Source organism: Apteryx mantelli, chromosome 6 (assembly GCF_036417845.1).
Source record: "Apteryx mantelli isolate bAptMan1 chromosome 6, bAptMan1.hap1, whole genome shotgun sequence".
Taxonomy (NCBI): domain Eukaryota; kingdom Metazoa; phylum Chordata; class Aves; order Apterygiformes; family Apterygidae; genus Apteryx; species Apteryx mantelli.
In genome coordinates, this window is record NC_089983.1 from 16,024,792 (window position 1) to 16,045,788 (window position 20,997).

The 20,997-nt window shown below is 46.5% G+C and overlaps 1 protein-coding gene across 2 annotated transcripts in view; it reads right to left on the reverse strand.

Annotated features, from left to right (window-relative positions):
* Positions 1–20,997, reverse strand: part of PLCL1 (phospholipase C like 1 (inactive)) — a 222,109-nt gene that overhangs the window by 18,335 nt on the left and 182,777 nt on the right. For both annotated transcript variants that reach the window (XM_067298893.1, XM_067298892.1), the window contains exons 4-5: positions 15,167–15,242; positions 11,286–11,395 (exon numbers count right to left, since the gene is read on the reverse strand). In XM_067298893.1, coding sequence (XP_067154994.1) covers positions 11,286–11,395; positions 15,167–15,242 — 186 coding nt within the window. The remainder of the gene's footprint in view (positions 1–11,285; positions 11,396–15,166; positions 15,243–20,997) is intronic.

Genomic DNA, 20,997 nt, shown 5'->3' on the forward strand with positions numbered 1-20,997 from the left:
GGACAAGATTTCAAAAGGAAAAATATGGTAGTAAGGTTGACTGTGTCCAAAGTGACAAACAGGATCATGGAGAATAAGGGTGGAGAGAGATGCTAGCTTCTAGTTTCACTAAAACACAAGAGCCAGATATTACTTGGTTATAAAGCATATTATCAGATTTGACTGAAACCACTGACAACACTTGGGAAAACCCGACCATCATCTCAGCAACGGGAGAACAGTAAGTTCCCATGGAGCAAACGTTGGCTTTCATCACCTCCGGAGCTGCAGGGCTCACTCCGGCATGGAATTAGCTTCAGTTAGACACCGGTTTCCCCCTCAGGGAGCACATTTTTGTAGAGGTTGGCACAGAACTTGCATAACAACAGGGGCAGTCAACTTCACAGCACTTATAAGCACTCATAGACTCTATCTGAGCTGCTGACAGTAGCTGTAAAGAGCCCAACATTTACCACAAAGGTAATTTTTAAAAGACGTTACACCTCTTGGCAGACACCAAAGTTTACATTCAAATATAGCACTTTCAGATTAGCAACAGTTAAATCTGCTCTAAAGCTTTTTTTTCCCCCCAATATGCTTTTACAATAAGCAAACACAGGAGAAATAACAATGTATGAGTCACCCTCTCCTAGGAGCCTTCCCCCTGAACAGAGCAGTACCCCAATCTCTCTATGATATTTAACAGCATTACACAATTCCAGAAAAACATGTGTGGGTGGAGGTTTGCAGCATAAGTCCCGTTTGCTCTGCCTGCGACGGACCACCTCAAAGCACAGCCTCTCTCTTGGACACCTGCTCCCCTGCAGGACAGCCATGCACAACAGCTGCAGGAAGGAGCAGTTCCCCCGGGGACACAGAGGCTAGTGTTTAAATCAGCCAGTGATTTTAACAGCTGAGGAACACGATACTTGGTGTAAAAATCTTCCCCAAGCTCTGCAGGTTACCCTACCTCAGGCAGGGCACCGAACTGACAAACACTAGCTCCAGTTTGAGAGGAAAACTGCATTTCATTAGCTCTGAAGCTATCACAGCTCCACCAGATCTTTATCAAGAGACAAAGGACGCTGATTCACAATGACATTGAACAACTTAAAACATGAGGAATCCAAAATACCCTGGCAGGCACTGTTAGCTTCATCTCCACGCAGGCCGAAAGCAGGCAACAAATGGAGTTAGATGGGGAGGGACAAGATCAGCACAGCAGAAACAACTTAGTCATAACGCAGATTTCCTAAATACTGGAGATTAAAATACAACTGAAAGCATTTAAAAATGTAACATGTCTTTTCAATAATAAATAACCACGCAACTGAATCTCTCTTCTCATATATTATTTAAGGGATGTTAGGAATCCTCCAAGTTGTACAGAGAGATAACTGGAGTTTTCTAAACAATAGTCAGGCCTCAAGTTGATACAGACAAATCTAATCAACGAGTACGTCAAAGAAAAACCATCCGTGTTAATGTGTCTCAGCACATGAAAAATGCCACTTTGCTTAACTGACAACCCTGAAACAAAATTGAGTTCCTCAGTGCCATGACCAATAACCCAGGTGAGGTACGAGGGCGCCCGCCAGCCAGGGAAGGAAAGCGTCGGCCCCAGCCCCCACGGGCCGGGAGCCCCAGGAAAGCTCCCTCTCCTCCAGCACGTGCCGTGCCATGGGAGTGCCGCTGTGGATGCGGACGGCTCAGTAGGGTTCCTAATGCAATCTTTAGCACTTCATAAAGGCAGCTGCTCACCTTCTTTCATGTTATTGCATCTACTGGCAGATAAAAGCAAGAAATGTGTGAATTTCTGCTGAAACTTACACTTTTGCTACAGCCCTTTTAATTCATCTGAATGAGGTCATGTTGTCAGATTGGCACAAATAAAATTCCTGACTTCCACGTCTTCCAGGTTCTGTTAATTAACTCCAGCGCTGGGTACGGCAGGCTTTGGTATCTGTGTCTCAGACGAGAACGCCCCCGTGCCAGGGAAAGGAATTGTGGCAGAAGTTGCTGAAGCTCCTGCGACACTTGCAGTTCCTGCATTCATCACCACCTCTTCAAGGCATAGGAGAAGATACTGATCCAGTTTCTATACCGTGAAATCCTCCTTTAGTGGGGAACCAGCTACACACATTATTCCATTCAGCCTTTATTTTGTTTCTGTCTTACTACCACCCATTTTCAAGCTCAGTTCTACCCAGGCACACATATGTGCAGAAATAGCTCCTTTTCCTCAAAAGACCAGTTTCCTCAAGGAACTTGTAATCATATCTGCTAATCTTTTGAATAACTTCTTCATAGGTGATAATCTTGTTACTGCTCAGAGCAGCACTCTAAGAATAAGCTTTGTATTCACACATCATCACTTGAACTTTATTAATTACTTTATGGTTGGACAGTCTTTGTGGACCTGATAATCCAGAAGCCTGGAAGAAGCTAGCCTTCACACCCAGACGCTAAAGAAAAACGTGTCAGGTTGGTACAAAACAAAGATCACACCCGCAGCAGCCCAGGCTCTAGCAGTGACGGGGTCCATCCTACCAGCTGGAACACAGCAGAGTGCCAAATCCCACAAACGATTACCCCGGGGTAAAGTCGGCATAAATGTGGAGTAATAAATTGAGGTCAACTGGATCACAGATAGAGAGAGCTCCTGCCCTGATAAGTTTGGTCTACATAGAAGATAGGGAAAAACCTGAACCATGGGTAAAATGAACAGCGTGAGCAACATCTTGCATTATTTACAGGTTCTCTTTTTTATATATATTTATAGAGATATGAACATGTATTTTAAATGGAGTTCTCTCATTGTTTTATTATGGCTTAGATGATCCACATGATTTCACTGACCAAGACTACAGTAAACAGAGTAGAAATGAAAGAAGCCACTGAATGAAAAACATCAGGGGATAGGCCTGGAGTTGCACAGGGGGAGCAGGGGATTGGGAGTTGGGAAGAAGAGACAGGGAAGATGAAGAGGACCATGAAGCCTAAGTGGGGGATAGCTGAGGCAGAACAGCCGGAAAAGCAGGGGGCTTCAGTTAACAGCCAGACTACACAAGAAGAGACTTAGACATCTATTTTGATAGACTGCTGCTATTTAAAAATCCTGACAAGCCTCCATTGGTGCAGTGACGCTACGATCGGTGCCTACACGCAGCACCTCCGCACGCCAAGCTCCATCGCACAGAGCCCACGGGGCTTCCAGGGTGGCCTGGGCACCCTCGCCCCGGCCAGGTCTCCTCACCACCACTGTAGTATGAGACACCTCACCTGGGGCACGCGGCCAACAGCTCAGCACTGTATCCACAGCTTTTCCTAATGTATCACTCGAAAGAAAAGGCACATCACAGGATTGCTTGTCATCTCTGGCATATTTTAGTCAAACACAAGAAAAGTGGGCTAAGACAAGGTATCACTGAAGGCACTTCATACCATCTTTCACTTCACTAATATCTGTTCTTTTTCTACCGAAGTACTGTTGTTCCATATATATTTGATGCCCTCTCTCTCACCTCCTACACACATGTATGCTTGTGCATTTGCACACATACACACACACCTCATTTGAATTGTAGGAATAAAATTTATATTAAAAAAACGCAGAATCTTGGATTTGAGTCCAAGTCAGCAGTTTACATCAAGGGGAGGCAGCTCACAGCACTTGTTTCCTGCATGAACTTTGGTGACCCTCCATTCCTTGTCTGTCCTACACTTGGGTCCTACACTGAACACAGAGGCACCTCATCCCCAAGCCCACTGCTGTGCAACACCCCCGGAGCAGAGCTCTGGCACTGAAGGACAAGGGAAGTGGAAGATCAGAGGCCCGAGGTCTCTGCTCAGATGACCCTGGCCATCATCCACTTCCCCAGCGCTGAGCGACTCCGGCTCCCCCAGGCCCTGGGTGTCGACGAGGAGGACGCTGCAACCTGACACTGAATACCTTTTCACACCAAGTATTTGAGCAGGAAACAACTAAATAGTCAATTTGGTCCTGCTCTGAGGCAGCAGGAGGAACTACACAGCCTCTCAAGGTGCCTTCCAGCCCTATTTCCTATGCATCTGAGATAGTTGTCAAAGACTGAAGAGGGAAAATGGTACATGCTGCCTGAATGAAACTATTATTTGGGCTTGGTCCTGCGGTCCCTATCAGGGACACAAGAGCCGGGTGGTGAACGCTGCTGACCACAGCAGCCACCCAGGTGGCACGCGGAGGAGCTACCTTGAATGGGGACTCTTGCACCTGGACACATAAGCACCACCTTGTACTCTGTTTTACCTGCACGTCTGTACAACCACTTCTTGCCAGTCAACGAGACAGACTGCTGCTACGCCAGACAAAACCACTGGAATTATGGACTAATATAGGATGAAATCTCTCCTCTTTGTGAAACCGTGCCTCTCTTGCAGAGAGGCATCCTAGGAACCTGCGCCCCAACACCTCCATTGGGAAACTTGCAGCACCGGGCTGCGGCAGCGAGCAATGGCCGCAGCTGCTCTCACCTCCCCAGCAGCCACCACTTTGCTGGCGCTGGGCACTTGCAGACTTCACATCACCTAGGTGGCCTTCATGTGTGCTTTAAACAGATGTGAATATTTAATTTGCTCTAGATCTGACGCATGTCTTGAAATTTTCCTTGGCCAAGAAAACAGAGACCTTGTAAGGAACGCCAGTAGGGCTTCAAACGCGCGCAGGGAGCAGGGGTAGCAGTGAGGCGGCACAGCACTGATCGAGGCTCCCAGCAGCACCCTCCCCAGAGCAGCGCTCCGGCAGCGTGGCAGGCGGCCAAGGGGAACAGGATATTCCCACTGATTAACCAGTACCCCTGAGAGACTGGGATTACAATCACTGCACCCTGATATACATCCTTAAAGTAACTTGAGAACTTTCCATCACCAGATACAACTGGCTCAAACCCATGGAGACTAAGCGTCTTTGAAAGAGCTCCGCAGGCGTATTCCTGCCTTTAGGCTTGGGCGACAAATGCAAAACTCAGTGCCGCAAGTGGTATAAAAGGCAGAGCTCATGGAGGTGCTTACCAACCCACCCGGCAGAGAAGAGCACACTTTGCTAAACACAGCAAGCATCGGCCTGCCTAATAACCACACGGTTTGGTGCTGTCAGTTCACAAAACACACTCACCAAAAACACTGTGTGTGTGGATCGCACGCTTTCACTTCCCTACTCTATCTGGCAACTCTGTATCATTTAAAGGACTCCAAATTCCCCTATCCCAGAACAACTATGAAAGGCGTCCCGCAGGCGGGAAGTCTGCACAGACGGCCAAGCCCTGTCGCCTGCCCTGGAGGCCACCAGTCCAGGCCTCGCCAGCAAGAACGAGCCCCAAAGCCGGGAGCCTCCGCCACCACCATCCTCAGACCACGGAGGGCCTGGGGATGAATGGTGTTCCCACACTCTTCTGCCAAACTCATCATGCTCCCAACAAAAAACAACCTCAACACCTATGCCCCTCCTGACCTTTCCCGTTACTTTTAAGGGAACTGAATCAAACTGAGCAGGTTAGTATTCACAAGAACAAATTGATGTTGACTTTGCTGGACCTTTTCACCTTCTCTTTAGCACTCACTTGGAAAGCTATTTTTTTGTATTATTTTTTCTTTTTTGTCCTTTAGTTAATGTGTAAGAGATCAACCTGAATGAGGTGAATCACCAGAATAGCTCTGCATCTCCTCATACATTTCTGAAATTTGTCACCCCAAAGAATGATTAGCTCAGCCACTCTCAGCTGCAGCAGAGCCAATCTCAGCGTAAAGCATCGGATCCCCTGAAAGTAGCCAAGTCACAATGTATAGCAAGCTTTAAAGGCTAGAAGCAACCCCCTGAACCACATCGACAAACGAAAGGCAAACAACATGGGGACTAGAGAGCAGAAAAGGCATTTAATTCTGGGAAAAGGCATTTTCTCTGGAAAAAAATCCTTCAAGGTAACAACATTCAAAATACATTTATCTAGGGAGATCTGGAGACAAGCAGACATGGAATAACCACAATGAACATTTAAAGGCAAACAAGAGCTCTCCCAGCCGCCCAAACCGCTGTTGCCTGCTACTCTTGCTGGACCATCCAGCCCACTGTCACAAGATGACAGCAAATCACAAGAATTTGTTGCTAAGCCACTACAGTTTATTTTTCATCTATTTTGCAGTTTCAAAGATTGAACACCTACGTACTCAGGTTCACAGAGATACGCTGTGAAAGTGGGATATAAGATATAAGGATACTTTCAGGAGGGAAAAAACAGCCTAATTGTCATGCGTAAGGACAGAAATACGCGGTACAATGCAACACAGTGGCTTTACGGGTGCTCACGAATTCACCTTGTTCTTACTTAAGATCTACATAGTGTAAAGTGCCATGTAAATCCTTTGGCAGCAATTATATGACATGGAGTAGCACATATTGTTATTTGTGCTGCATTACATAAAATGATCCTGATAATGCTAGGCTGCTCTGTTGCCCACTCTGTAGCACACCAAGCAGCAAAGCCACAGTCCTTGCCTAACAGCAGGAAAAAGGACTGATGTGAGAGCACACCAGTAAATCTTACTTATAAGATGATTTCAGGGTACTGCAGAGTATCCATTAGAAACACTCCCATCATAGTGTATGTACTATTATAGCCCTTAAATTAAGGCCATGAATGGATCTAGGTCTCACAAGGATCAGCAGCATCTCTCTGTGTGATACCATTGTTCACAAGGCTGTTTTTGAATTATTTACTAATCATTGGTTGGATATGCTGCTTTTCTTCCTAAAGAAAAATTACACCTTGTAGCAATGCTAAATTCAGCTCAGTTTAAGTGATACCAGATAAGTATAGGGCTGTTTGCCTGCATACATCTTTCAGAAACCTGGCTTTTATTCTCTTCAAGTAGCCTCTTTGAGGTGTGCATCTGGGGCTCTGCTACACCAGTAAGAGGTCTGGATGCTGCAGGTCTCCCAAGAGACAGAAGGGTGATATGCCACTGTCACAAACGACTGTGATGAAGAAACAGGTCCATTTGTGGACATCATCCTCCAGAATTGCTATTTGTGCACCATTTCATTGCATAAAAACACTTCTACCAGAGCTAATATCGATCACATCCACATCATGAGAGCTTCCTCCTTCACTCCCTAGCCACCTACAAAGACACATCACAGAGACGCAAGCCAAATTAAAAACAGTGAGGAAGGCTTCAGCTCACATGTCTGCATGCACAGCTGAAGAGACAGCAGTGTCAATTACTCCCTCAAAGAGGGAATTGCATTAGCAATTTAATAATTGCATGCCTTCTGCATTCAGCAACCTCTCTCTGTATACATCTAATCAGCATTAATTTAAGTGCAGGATAATTAGCGGATGCACTGATGGACAGGTGATGAAACGATCTCTGAAAATTTAACCACTTGTTGTCTTGTAGTCTGGTGGTGCAAAGAAGAGCAGCACACACTGATGCTGGGAACTGTGGTGAGACAAAACATGCTTTTGGCAGCAGCAGTGAAATCTTCTTATGGGCAGCAGCACAGGCTTAAAAAAAACATAAATACATTTTAGTGCAGAGACCAGATTCAAACATTTGGGTCTTTTTTCTCCTTGAGTAGGAGACCAAAACAGTAAGTGCCACTTTATCTTTGTCTTCCCATGCTTCGTCTATAACGTAAGTCAGTATGTAGGTACAGTAACTATCTAAACATTAACCATCAATATGCAGGCAAAGATTTGGCAGCATAGTTCCTAGGTTGTGGATGTGCCGAGTCACCAAAGCACAGATAGCCTACGGAAACATGTTTGCTACAGACAGACAAAGCACATCCATGCAAAAGCTGTAAATATGAACCGCAGACAACAAACTCGAGCTTTGCTCAGCTTACTTAACAGGATCTTGGGCCACTGGCTCATCCTCACTTCTTTGCCCAAGTAAACATCTCCTGGTAGTCCATCGTAGTTTTGCCTCACACATGAGAGCAGTTTTGCATGCAACAACTTTTTTCTTTAATTCCCAGACATTTTCAAAAATTCATAGCGCAGCCATTAAGCAAGCAGTTTCCACACGTAATGGCCCCCGTAGATGCAGTAGCTGGGGTCAGACCCTCCCAGGGAGCGACTCCTTGAGAAGCACCAAGGACAAGTGCCCACCGCTGCCCGTAGCCACGGGCATCTTCATGAGATTTTAAATGCAAAATCTCTTGCTGCCTTTGCACTTTACTGGCATTCAAATAAATATCAAAATGGAAACAGAGCCACAGAGGCTGTGGTGCAAGGAATCAAATGTGAAAGCAAGATTAACATTTGGGATCACAACCATTCCTCGACTTGTGTGGCAAGAACACGTTTCTTCTGTCTTTTGTATTTACATTGTGCACCTCAATATTGCTGGCTGTGTGTCTGACATTATTTTGCATGACATGGGGCCAAATAAGATGATGATAAGATAATAATATGCCTCAATGTCAAAGTTCACTTGTTAGACTGCCACCGAGTTTTAAAGCCCCTGGTTTTACTAACAGTTTTATGTTCTGGCAAATAGTTTGTCCTTCTCCTGGATATGACTAACATGTAATTAAGTTTATATAAAGTAAGGAAGAATATAACATATTATTTTGATTCATTCCCATTAAGTACCTCATAGAAGTACCCCAGAGCATTTTTAAACATGAAGAATGCCTCAGCTATAATTTTTATAAAATACACTTTAATCTTCAGCTCTATAACTATTTAATGATTTTGTCAGGAGCAATTTCTTATTGCAGGCCCTCTTTGTATTCAAAGCTTACCTATTGCAATGAATATTTATAAATAAATACATTAATTAAATATGCCTTTGCTTCACGAGCCTAGGAAAAAACTATTAATCATCTGACAAGCACGAGCACAAGATAATACCCGCTATTGCTCGTGGGCACCTCACACAAAGTCGCAAACAAAGCCACCTATTGCTGCGTGATGCAACGGCTTCCCCCAGCCCCGAGCACACAAAGCCACACTCTCCCACCGGTGTTTTTCCATTCTCTGTGTCTCACCTCATCTACTTTAAAGCAGCTAATGTATTTGCTAGATGTTACAGGCTATATTTTCTATTCATACACTACTATATCAACACTCAGTGAAATATATTTGTAGGGATCCTCCATACCCCGACTGGACACATGGAGGACACCAGCGGCTGGAGCAGAGGAGTGTCGCTGGTCTCTCCCTCTCACCAGAGCCTCCCGCAAGGCTCCCACAAGAGCACAGAGGCAGGAGTCAGTGACAAGCACAAGAGGCATCTGCAACCAGCAAATAGGTTTGTCATTTGCAGTATCCCTGAAACTCAGTATTCTTTAAGAAAAAAAAAAAAGTTAAAAAATACCAACAACTGCCTGTCTCATATCAGATGCCATGTTCCCCATTGCCTAATGTCATGACTGAATTGGACTCAAGTCAGAATGAAAAGGTGTTTCATGTGCACTGTGCCAGTGGGTAGTTGCCACAGGCACTGTTAATATTTTAATGCATGTCCAACCTATCCTCCTTGTTGAAGGAAAAAAGAAGTTGTGGCTTAATAACGAAACATGTCAGTTATTCCCTGACCTTGATTAAATGTTGATAACACTCTTTAAAATTTACAGCATGTGCTAGGCAGCAATTATGTTTCATGGGAAATGTTTCTCTGATACCCTACTCATATCTTCAGCAATCACAGGTCACCCTCAGAGGACTGAACTTCTCCTTTGACAAGCATCTAAATATTTAAAAGTTTAGAGTAAGTGTGGCCACATTTAGAGTGACTCTGAACATGAGGCATTTATTTTGCCTAACACAGCTGAAACTATTCATATTAACGTATATAACTGCCTAGTGCATTTTTTTCATCCTCTTTAGCTATTCGCCTCAGTTATGCAGCACGGAAGAGGTCACTTCCTTCCATCACGTCTGAATCGGTTGCCTTTTCTTTTCATCGGGGTCCTGTTAACTGAGCCTGCGCCGACCCCATTACTCGCTTTCCCTCTCTTTCACAGCAGATCAAGGCACACAACAAACTGCACATCTTCCCCAGGTCTTCTCTACCCTTCCCCGCTGCAGACAGCCTCTCGCACCCCTTTTCACCCTGCAGACCGTCCTCTCCCACCTCCTCCTTGCCTCTCCTGCTCAGGTGTTCGTGCCCTTTCCATCTCCACAAGGCTGAAGTGTGCCATCTCCTGCTATTTTTGTTACCACTGTTGAGCTCTATGTTTATGTATATATTTGATGAGGAACCTCATAAAAATTAACCTCTCCTCACCTGGCTTGCTCAGGAACAACAAGAAGGGAAAGGCTCGGGAGGGTCACAGCAACACGGTCAGATGGGGCAGCCCATTTAAGCGGAGCTAGAGGGAGGGAGCAGCAGTGCAAGAGCGAGCAGAAATCACAGAGCAGAGTGTGATCTGTCAGAGCGGGGTGGGAAACGAGGCTGTGAAACCAGGCATGAACTGAATGGCAACAACCTGAACGCTTGGCTCTGGGGCAGGAAAACGCGGGTCCTCTCCTTCCTGCCTGTACCAGGCTCTCTCCTCTTTGCATCTTCCACTGCCTTGGGCAACTTTGCCAGGCTCAGACATCCAGCCATCACGGTGACCTGGGCCTTGCCAGTGCAGAATCGCTAGCTAAAGCCTTGCGGGTGATGGGCTTACCCAGAGTCTGCGCAGCCTGGCCACAGGGATTTTCACCCCTCCCTCTTTCAGTTTTTTAAATAGTGCTCTGCTTTGGAAACACATCCCAGACACATCTGCAGCATCTACAATCTCTCTCATATTTTTTCTGACAGTCCACCTACCCTCAGAGGAGCTGTTGTCCTCATCTTACAAATGGGGAACAGTGAACGCAATCACATTCAGACGGCCTCCATTTTTCCTACATCAGTATTTCCATTTGGTAGGCTCCTTTGAAGGCCCAGAGGCAGCCAAAAGCAACTACTTGGCACCGGACATGTAGAATTTAAGTCACTTCAATCTGAGACTTCGTGACCTTGGTCAGGTCCCCTTCAGGGTGCGTGGGGCAGAGCAGGCGACCGAGACCTGGTCTCTGTGCATACAAACCAATGAACTATCTTTACCCTCTTGTTCAGGCCTGGATAAGTTCCTCTCCACAGCTTCCAACCAGAGGTGTCAGTTAGAAAGATTTGATAAGTCTCAATAATTGGGAATAATTTATAGGTCCAATTAAAACAAAACGTTGCTTCAATATTAGTAAGACAGTACCAACAGATGAACTAAAAGAGCAAAAGTTTGTTTATAAAGTTAACCGGGGACATAAGACAGCACTTTTTCTGCTTACCTTCAGCACTGTGATATTCCACGCAAAACTTTCAATCGCTTTGCTTAATTTTCTTCCTTTCAAGCCTTCCTTTGTCCCGAGATTGTGAAGCTCTTCATGGAACTCCATTCCTAAAAAACGGATCAGTGCATCATGCAGTGCATGAACGATTTCCCCTGTGCACCGTTCTCCGAGCACTTTCAGCCTCGCAGCTGGCACCTCCCACGTGGCCCGTCTGCGCTCCCTCCACCCTTCCCGGCACCACCGCCCCGGGGAGCAGCTTCCAGACTGAGGGCGAAGGGCAACCTTGCGCTTGTCCTTCCCCTTCGCACTGAACTCCCCTCTGCGCTGCTGGGGCTCTACACAGACACGCGCCCAATCCCAGTGCCAACAACGCTCCTCCAAAAGTCTGCATTGCTGGCGACAGCGTGAGAAAAGGCAACTGCTTGCCGCTGCCCTTCAACAGCAGATTTTGCGCTTGGAAGGCAGTTTGACAGACATGAAAGAGATCTGCTTGGCACTGCATACACAGATTCAGGGGTACAGCTCATCATTAATCTCAATCACAGTCGCACAGAAGAACCCTTGCGCTTCACAATGATAAATTATTTCATAATTGCATACTGCTAATCACAGCATTGCTATTGCTGCAGCCTGCTGAAGTGGGACTGCTAACCAGAGCCCAGGGAATCGCTACGTTTCATTGCTGGGTTCTGTGGCAAATGTCTGCAAATCTTTTGCTGGATACATGAATTCTGAAAATCTGGGATCAAATAAAAACCTGAATGAGTCCAATTATCCCACCAGTTCTGGAAGACTTGCAGTGTATGCAAACATTTCTGAGAGGCTGGTGTGGATGAAGAGAGGGGTGCTTATGTTCCCTTCATTTGTGCTTTACAAAGGCCAAATCAGCACCAAAACACTCCAAAGCCCATCCCTGAAGTCCACCCTGGTCAAACAAATCAAGGTCAATCCCCAATTGTTTTGTAGCTCTCCCTCCCCTAGTGCTTTAAGACAAACGTCCCTCACAGATTTGAGCTCCACAGAAACTCCATCAGAGAGATCCCGGCAAGGACTGATGCAGAGCGCCTGCACAGGGCGCATGGGGCTCCTGAAGCAGCAAGTCCTCTGGCGTTCCAAGAAAGGCTTGAACCAGTTAAAGCTTGCAGGACGCTTTCCAGGAGGACCAGCACGAGGCTTCCTGCCTCGCGGGGATCCCCCCGGGCCTTCAGGCCCAGCCTGGGACACACTGAGGCACTGCAACCCCGCACAAGGCAAGACTTCCCTACTGCTCATTTTCCAAAACTATGCCCACTTGCAGGTTTTGCACACCTAGGGCTCCTGTAACATTTCCTTTGGAAAATAGTCTAAATAATTTCACTTCAAGCAAGCTTTCCCTGCTGGTACGCCTCATGCCTCTACACTTACAAATCATTGCACTTGAGCAAGATGGGGGGAAAAAAAAATCCACAACCTTCAAATGACTTGTTTTGTTCTCAAAAAATATGAAGGCTAATGGTGCTTTCTCTTCAGTTCCTGCCTTTATGTAGCACGCATGTATTTCTCCCTCTGGATCTCCCTTTCCCACATGTAAATTGCAGAGAAAATACTGCACCAGAGAGGGGGAGTTGCTCCCGTTCACGAAGTGCCCCAAGGCCATGGCAATGGGTGCCAACGAAAACACCGAACAGGCCGGTCCCCCAAGCCGGGCTCGCTCAGCGCGCAGTGATTCGGGAAGCAGCGAGGGGAAAACCAAAGCACGACGGGCTGCTGCGGGGAGTGGGAGCGCAAGAGGCCGGGGCTGGCGCAGGAGGCCCGGCGGGAATGCAAAGCCAGCGGCAGCGGGACCGGAGCAAGGGGAACGGCTTTTCACGGGCAACTCTACCTCCAACACTTCTTAACTTCAGAGCCCTGGCTTTTGCTACACTGAAAATAGTTTGAACAATTTGCCTGAGTAACATGTGTAGTGAACTAATTAGCAACGAGGCATGGGGAGGGATCCTCTCTCCCCCACTCCTTTCCTCCTCTTCGTCTTAAATACTGCGGCTGCAAAAGAGCACCTCATACCGCCTTATCCTCCTTCTCAATCAGAGAGGAGATTTTAAGGGTAACAAAGCAAAACAAACAAAAACAGAAGCAGACATAGCAGCTAAAAAGAGAACAGACTTGAGAAATTAATCTTTTTGGTGGCGGGAAGGGAGGAGAGGGGACTTGCATCCAATTTTTGACACCGTTACGGTGATAGGGGCCCTGTGCCATGTTCCCGGCACATCCGGCCAGAGCCCTGCTCACAAATACCCCGGCAATCAGAGACGTGTCAGGGTTTATTCTGCCTGTGTGCAGAACAGGGCCCACAGCCGGGGCGGGCATAACGCCGCCTGACACTGCCGGGGTCTGCACAGCTCACCGCCTAACTCCTCTGCGCGGATGGAGGCTTGTGCCGAGGCCCCATCCGCGGCTCGAGCAGGAGGAGGACAAGGCTCGGGAACCGCAGCCAGACGCACCCGCTGCCCCACAGCTGCCGCCGGAGCGCTCCCTTCCAGAGAGCCGAGCCCAGGTCGCACCCTGCTCCCTACCACATTAGAAGTCAGTTAAATGCTATTGCTGAAACCGTTTTCAAATTTCTTCAGCTCTAATTAAAAAGATGAAGTAAAGGGTTTACTACAAAGCATCAGTTTCATTCATTATTTACATTTAATACAAGCAAGTGGTTGTGGCCTGTGTCGCTTGCCAAATCTGAAAATGCTTGTTAGAAATAGCAGTATTTATGATTGTTGTGGTCTCACAAGAGCATGCCTGCAAACAAGTATTACATGCAGGAGCAAGTGTTTGCATTACTGACCTTCGTGGCTTGCTGTAGGTTACAAAAAGTGCAGCTGTACAAGTGTATCAATTAAAAACAGATTTAATTCAGCAGTGCAAACCCCTAAAAGAAATACACTGCATGCATTTATTCAGCGTGGTTTCTGATATATGAAAGCTGATAGATTTAGCTGTAGAGGTTTAATACCCTACCACCTCCAAAAATGGAGTCCACCTTTTACTGTGCTCATTCCCCTGTATCAGAGAAAACTCTAGAAAACGTGTCCCAGTTCAATGTCTGGCTTACTGCCCCAAGCAGCTGGTAAGGACGGGTTTGCAAGAACAAGCTGAAGTGCAAATCGCAGATGCTTACATGATTTCCACCGACCTGAGAAAGGAGTGGGAACCTCCAGCAGTGAGACAGAGTGGACAGCATTGGTGTGGCCACTTCCCAAACCACCTCCTCCCTTTCTACTGGCACGTGCAAGTCAGAGTCCTAATTCACGCAGAGACATCAAGGGTAATGTACCAGCACCACATAATCTACTTTAAGCACACTTGCATTGGTTTGGGCCCATGTAACAGACATATATAATGTATACCCACACAGGTTTAACTGTGATGCAACAGAATTAGCTCGGCATCAGTTTCCAAGCTCTGCTGCTGAGGTTTGTTTTAGAGTAAGTAAATGACAAGGGCAGGGGGAAGAGGGCAGTCCCGTGGGTTTCAGGGACTTTGCCTGCTTTGTATTTAAGGGAACGACTGTGGTAGCAAATGGAGCTCAGTAAAGGCAGCATGTCTTCCCACTCCCTCTTTTTAATTAATTGGCTTTATAGTTCATCTGACTAACTGAAACGCTGTTATATATTTTGGGGCTGGTAGAGCAGACGGAAAAATAGCTTTCGAGGTGAAAGCTGAGTTTTTTTCCCTATAATCCTGAGCTTCCTTTGCTACTTGAGGAGGGTGGAGTCTGCCAGGGCAAGACCAGGATGCTCACACTTAAACACCAGGTGAAAGATACCGTGCCAGTTGCAAGCTGTGAGAAAATTATGGCACGTTTCCCCCCTTCCACTGAGGACGACACAGTATAGATGGGTTACCTGCTTTCTGACACTGCACAATCTTGTCGTGAGTGATGTCTGCCGTTTCGATAAGAAACTTGCTCTCTTGGATCATCTGTCAGAAAACAAACGGAAAACACGGGCATTAGTAGGATTTCCTGCAACATCGAGTCCATAGAAAAGTGCGACAAAGGTAAAGTAAGAGCAGCTCTGCAAGCAGCACGGCGAAGCCTGGATCCTTCCTCCTTATCAGAGCTCCCAGGTCTGTACGAAGCAAAGTGACAGTTGCTCAGGAAATGTTTTGCTTCGGAAGTCGCAGAACAGCTGTTTTACATCAGTGAGACACCGCTGTAAATAATGTGAAGGAAAGAGAAGTGGTTTCAGGAGAAAATAGAGTTAGCAGACAAAAAAAAAAACCTCTGTGAAACTGAACCCTTTCTAATTAGTCCTTTTCTTTAAATGAAATGAGAAATAAACATAGCCCTCAAAATAAGTGGTTATCAAAAATGTTACCAAGTCATGAAAAGCACTGATTTCAAGAAGTACCTAAGCCTGTGCTTACCTTTAAGTGCTATAGTGGTTCAAACAGCTACAATATTTCTCGAGTTTCTCTTTTAAGAAATTCGGACCCAAATCCAATAGCTCAGATCAACATTTTCATTGAAGTAAACAAACAAACAAACAAAGGCCGCTAATTTCAACAAGACTACTCACAAATTCCCAGCGATATCCATATTTATGCGTCTCCCTAGCTTAGGCCATTAAGAGAGAGCCAGACGAACTGCCCATTAGGTAACAAGTTTCCTGCACCTCTCTTCTGGCCGCTGCTTTTCGCCTTTGATGCTAACGAACCTCCCCAAACTCTTCAGAAGCCCAGGCCAGCAAGCAAACTGTCTCAACGCCCCGCTTTGCGAAACGGCGAAAGGCGGCACATCCATCTGTTGCAGGCAGGGAGAATGTGCTGTTGGATAAACTGTGCCTGAGCGCAAGCTCACTCTCTGGGTGTGATAGGTAATAATTTGTTACATCAACTCGTGAAGTGATTTTATCATGAAACTAGGCGCTAAGTACCGGCTATCACCACAATGATTGTACTGAGCCAGCAGAGCGATATTGTATTGTGAAATGTATGCGCGCGACCTGAAGGGCACCACGCACAACGCAGAGGAAGACGCCAGCTTTCATCCCGACCCCCCCAGCAACAGCCGGCGCAACCACAGAAGTTACAGGCATATAAGGGGACTGTGAGCGGGGGATTGCGCGCGCCGTTGGTGGAGCAGGAGACTCCCCGGCCGCCCAGCGCTGTTTTGCTTACTTGTGACTTGCTCAATTATTCTATTAAATTGGAATTTATGCAACCTGGCCCGAGTGGTTGTCAATTTGTTGCGTTTACCTATAACATGGGGACTCACACCACAAAACCCAGTCAAACTCAAGCGGCGTAAAAGCAGCACCAATTAAAATGAAGCAAATCGAACACTTCCTAATTTTACATCCTGAAATTGCAGTAGCTACCACCTGAAAGCTTTGCCAAAACGCTACGGCTGGTAAAAGCGCTCCTGCTTTCACGTGCCCCAAACACGAGGGCAGGGGCAGGAGGAGCCGCGTGCCCAGCCGGAGCAGCGCGGAGGAGCTGGGCTTGTCGGCCGGGCAGCGCGGCACCTCAGCCTGGGGGCGCCACCGCAGCAGCGGCACCTTCGCGAGGGTGGCAGGCGTTAGCTCACACCACCGTCGTGCCCAACGCGCCCAGGGCCTGCACAAACACGCGGCACAACAAAATCCGCCCCCGCCGCGGGTGCCGCGATCAGCAGGGAGGGCTGAGGAAAGGAGAAGGAAAGCAGGCGCATGAATATGGATTACCAGGGTCACCGCATGGGGCCCAGCGGGATTTTGCCAGGAGGCAGGGCTGAGCCCATGTCAGCGCGCTGCCTTTAGTACCAGGATAATGTGACGCCCCCTCTCTCCCCTTGTGTTAAAACACAATGCAGATGGATTTAGTGGAAGATGGTACAAAAGTACTAAGCCAATACTGGTAAATTAGCACGTATTATTATTTTAATTACATACAGGGGAGGAGGGATGCTTCACATGTCACACCCAAACCTCCAAATTTTGGAGAAATTCACATCCAAACTTTGCTGCTCATGTCATCTCCATTTCTAACTATATTTATTAAAACAGGCTTCATTTAACAAAAACACCTTTGCCTCTACTTTGACATAAACAAGAGCATAAGAGGAAAAATCCATTACCAGCTCCCCATGCAGAAAGAAAAAGGCTCAATACATCTACAGAGTGCAATATTATTTTTTAAGAAAACATGCCCCGAGGATCTGTCCGAGACTGAAATTAGTTCTGATAGTGCCCATTGCCTTGCATTCACTATTACTGGCTTGTTCGTGCATCATGTTGATTTCTTCTCTTTGATATTTTCTCTCTTTTCATCTGGGAAGAAATGACGATTTGTACCCACCCTCTGGCTTTTCTGAACCATTGCACATCGTCATTTGGTGTTGAAGGAGCCTTTTTGCTGCCAGCTACAAACGTTGCAGTTGGTCTGACCGGCAAAGAGAGCAAGAATTCCCCCAAAACCACAGGCGACTGCAGACACGGCGAGAGGCAAAGGAGCCCGCTGGTCCGCTTGGATGCGGTGCCTGGGTGCAGCTGGCTCCCAGAGCCCGGGCACCCCTCGCCCGCTGGCACGGCTGTGCTGCACCGCCAACCCGGCACGCAGCCTCGTGCTGCTGCCCTGGAGGGGCAAAGGAGAGACAAAAAGGTTGCGTGTTTTGCCCAACGAGACCAACGCAGCTAAGTTAGGACAAGAGGTCCAAAGTGCCTGACTCACGTGCCCACATCTTAAAACACAACTTATGAAAGTTGCAATTTTCAGTATGTATAAAACTGTTATCAGCAGGCCCTCTGGAAACTATCTGACTACAAAACCTTGACAGTCATGAGTTTTTACGTGCAGTTTGGTAAACTGAGTTTGACCATGTCTTTCTCCAACTACTGGACCCCCTGCTAGGAGTCTCTGGTATGGCTGTGTTTGGACTTTCAGACAGGAAGGTTTCTAACCCCAATTACAATCGTTATTAAGAGAAACGTGGCAATGGGGTGTCAATTTTCCTTTGCTGCAGGGGAGGCAGAGCAGCCCTCCGCTCCTTTGATGCTGACTTCAAAGTCTCATTGCTCTCACCCCAGCAGGAACAAACAATTAAGAACAGATCATACAGCAGAATTTAACACGTTACTGTCTCCTCACATGGCAGTAAAATAACATGTAGTCTTTGTCCCAGGGTAAGTCCTGGGAGTTAGTTTGGAGTTCCTTGACTCGGTGACTGAAGTGAGCAGACCCCTTGGTACACCAAGTGATACTGCAGCTCAGAGGCTCCTCTAGGAAATAATGCATAAGGTAGAAGGCCAGCCATGAGAGATGACTTTGGCAGGCCTAAGATGTCTTTGCCATCTGTGAAAATACTGCGTATAGGACCTGGTATCTCTACTTTCCAAGCCAGACTTTGCTCCCAACAGGAATTTTATGTGCAGTTTCAGATGGCATAAGATGAGCCTTCCTAAACGTGCAGATAAAAGCTGGCTGAGCTTTGAGGGGCTAATCCCAAAGAAGCAGGGGCTAAAAAGCAACTTTTAGGGGATGGATGCTGATACTGGGTCCACCCCAAGTCAGCGAGGAAAACTTTTAACAGCTGCTGAAGCTGCCAGGACTGCTCACATTGCCCGTGTCGGAAAGATGATGATGAACGTTACTGAGTGATAGGTGTTGACTGTAACTACAGGAAACCAACAGACAAGAATAGCAGTGAAACCCAAAAAACCTTAACTCTGTTACAGAGACTTAAAAAGCTGCTTTGCTGATCAACAGTACACACCTATTAAAGCAAGCAGGAAGGAATGGGGGGGAATGGAAGAAACTACCTTCAACAGAGTTTGTAAAACAGACACAAAACAGGGAGAGTAAAGGGTATTAGCTTTATCAAAAGTTACTCCACATAAGCATCAGAAGAGAATTTATGGAGACCACTATACTGAATTTTGTGCCCACGTCACAGCAAAACTTAGGGACTAAGTCACAAACCTTGAGCTCCTATTTATTCTGCCCGCCTGTCTATACACCTCAACGCCATCTGGAGCGGAGGAAGGGCCCGCTATTCCTGCCGGCGTCGCCCCGCCGGGTTTCTACGGCAACTGGGATACAGAGATTTGTTACAAGTCCGGGAGGTGCTAACCTCCTCCTGGAGGATAGGGCGCAGGAAACGCTCCCACAAGAAGAGCCAAAGAGGAGGTTGTTCGGACTGACACAGGATTCACGTGGCTCAAGTCCCAGAAGCAAACGTCATGTTTAATAAATTAATGGTGGCGAGGAATACAAGGCTTCATCTGCATGTGTTAATTTTTCCCACAAAATAGCTCATTTAATCTAAATATTCCTATGAAATGCTGAAAACAAGAAGCCTGAACTTGGTCCATCTTATCCACCTGAAGCACCGCATTAAAATCACTGGGGCTTCTCACAGGCGCCTGGCCAGGAAGGGCTGGCACAAACCCAGCAGCGCTCTGCTCTGCCGTGACCGAGACCGGGAAGCGCAACGGACCAGGCCTTGGAAATAACTGACCTGTCTCATTTCAGTGGCTAAATTTAGCATGCAATATCAACTTTAAAAATTACATGGCTTTGCAGAAAGTTTGCTGTTTAGCTTTGTTGCTTCTTTCAAGTGTTAATTACAAAGATAAATAAATTTAACTGAAACTTAAAGCCTTTATTTTTTTTACTCACAAGAAATCAACAGGCTTATTTCTTGCATGTACTAAAGGTAGTTTGGTCACAGGATCAGTACAAAATGACCAAAAAATGTTATTTCTTTTTATTTTAGTGAACTCCTGTGTGAGAAACCAGTTTCATTCTTTTATTGCGAACTATGCTGCCAATTGAAAAGGGGAGAGGGAATTAACACAGCAGTCTCTCACCAAAAAAGACAAAAAGGCAGGAAAAACTCCTGGTGGCAAATTAAAGCACGGCTCCTGATGGGAAGATAAATGATACAGAAGGGACAGTTCAAAGAGTCTGCTCATAAATATTCCAGAGTTTAGAACAGGAACTGACTGAGCATCAATTTCTTAAAAAAGCTTGCTCTCAGGTGCCTGCCCATTGCCGTTGTCCCTGCATCTCCCGTGCCCTCCCCGGGCAGCCAAGAGCTTTGCCTGGGTAAGGAGCACAGCACCGTGCCTCTCCCGCTACAGAAACAGAGACAACTGGAAAAGCATCTGAAGTGCAAATGGAGCTCATGAAAATTTAAACAGGATTCCCTCTTTAGCATCAAGCGTTTCTTGCAGACATTTGGGATGTGAAACAGCCGAGCAATTAATCGTGTGCCAGCAAGTCTGGTCAAAAGCAGAGACGTCCGCAGACTGGAAGGACTAGGGAAGGACTGCTGGTCTCGTACGCTACTTTGGTTTTCTCCCAAAATACTCCAGGTTAGGTTTCTATATGTGAGCATCTTCCTGGGACTGACCTGTAAGAGGAACAGTTATCAAGAATGGTGATGTCATTTGGAAACATTTGAAATACCTTATCGACACAAACTGCAGAAGGAACTGAATAAAATTAACCTTAAATTTTAATTTCATATTTTTTCTTACAAGTATTTCTGGGGAAATATGGTGTCAAAGCCTCATGAGATGTGATCTGGTACATGAAGAGCAGCCCTCTGTAAATCTACAGAAATGGTGGGGGAACTGGGGAAGGGTCAGCTTTGAAGACGCTTACACTCCAACACACAAACTAAAGCAGCCACTGAAAATTTCGTTCTGTTAAGAAAAGTTCTGATCTGATCATATTTAGGTCCTATTTTAGA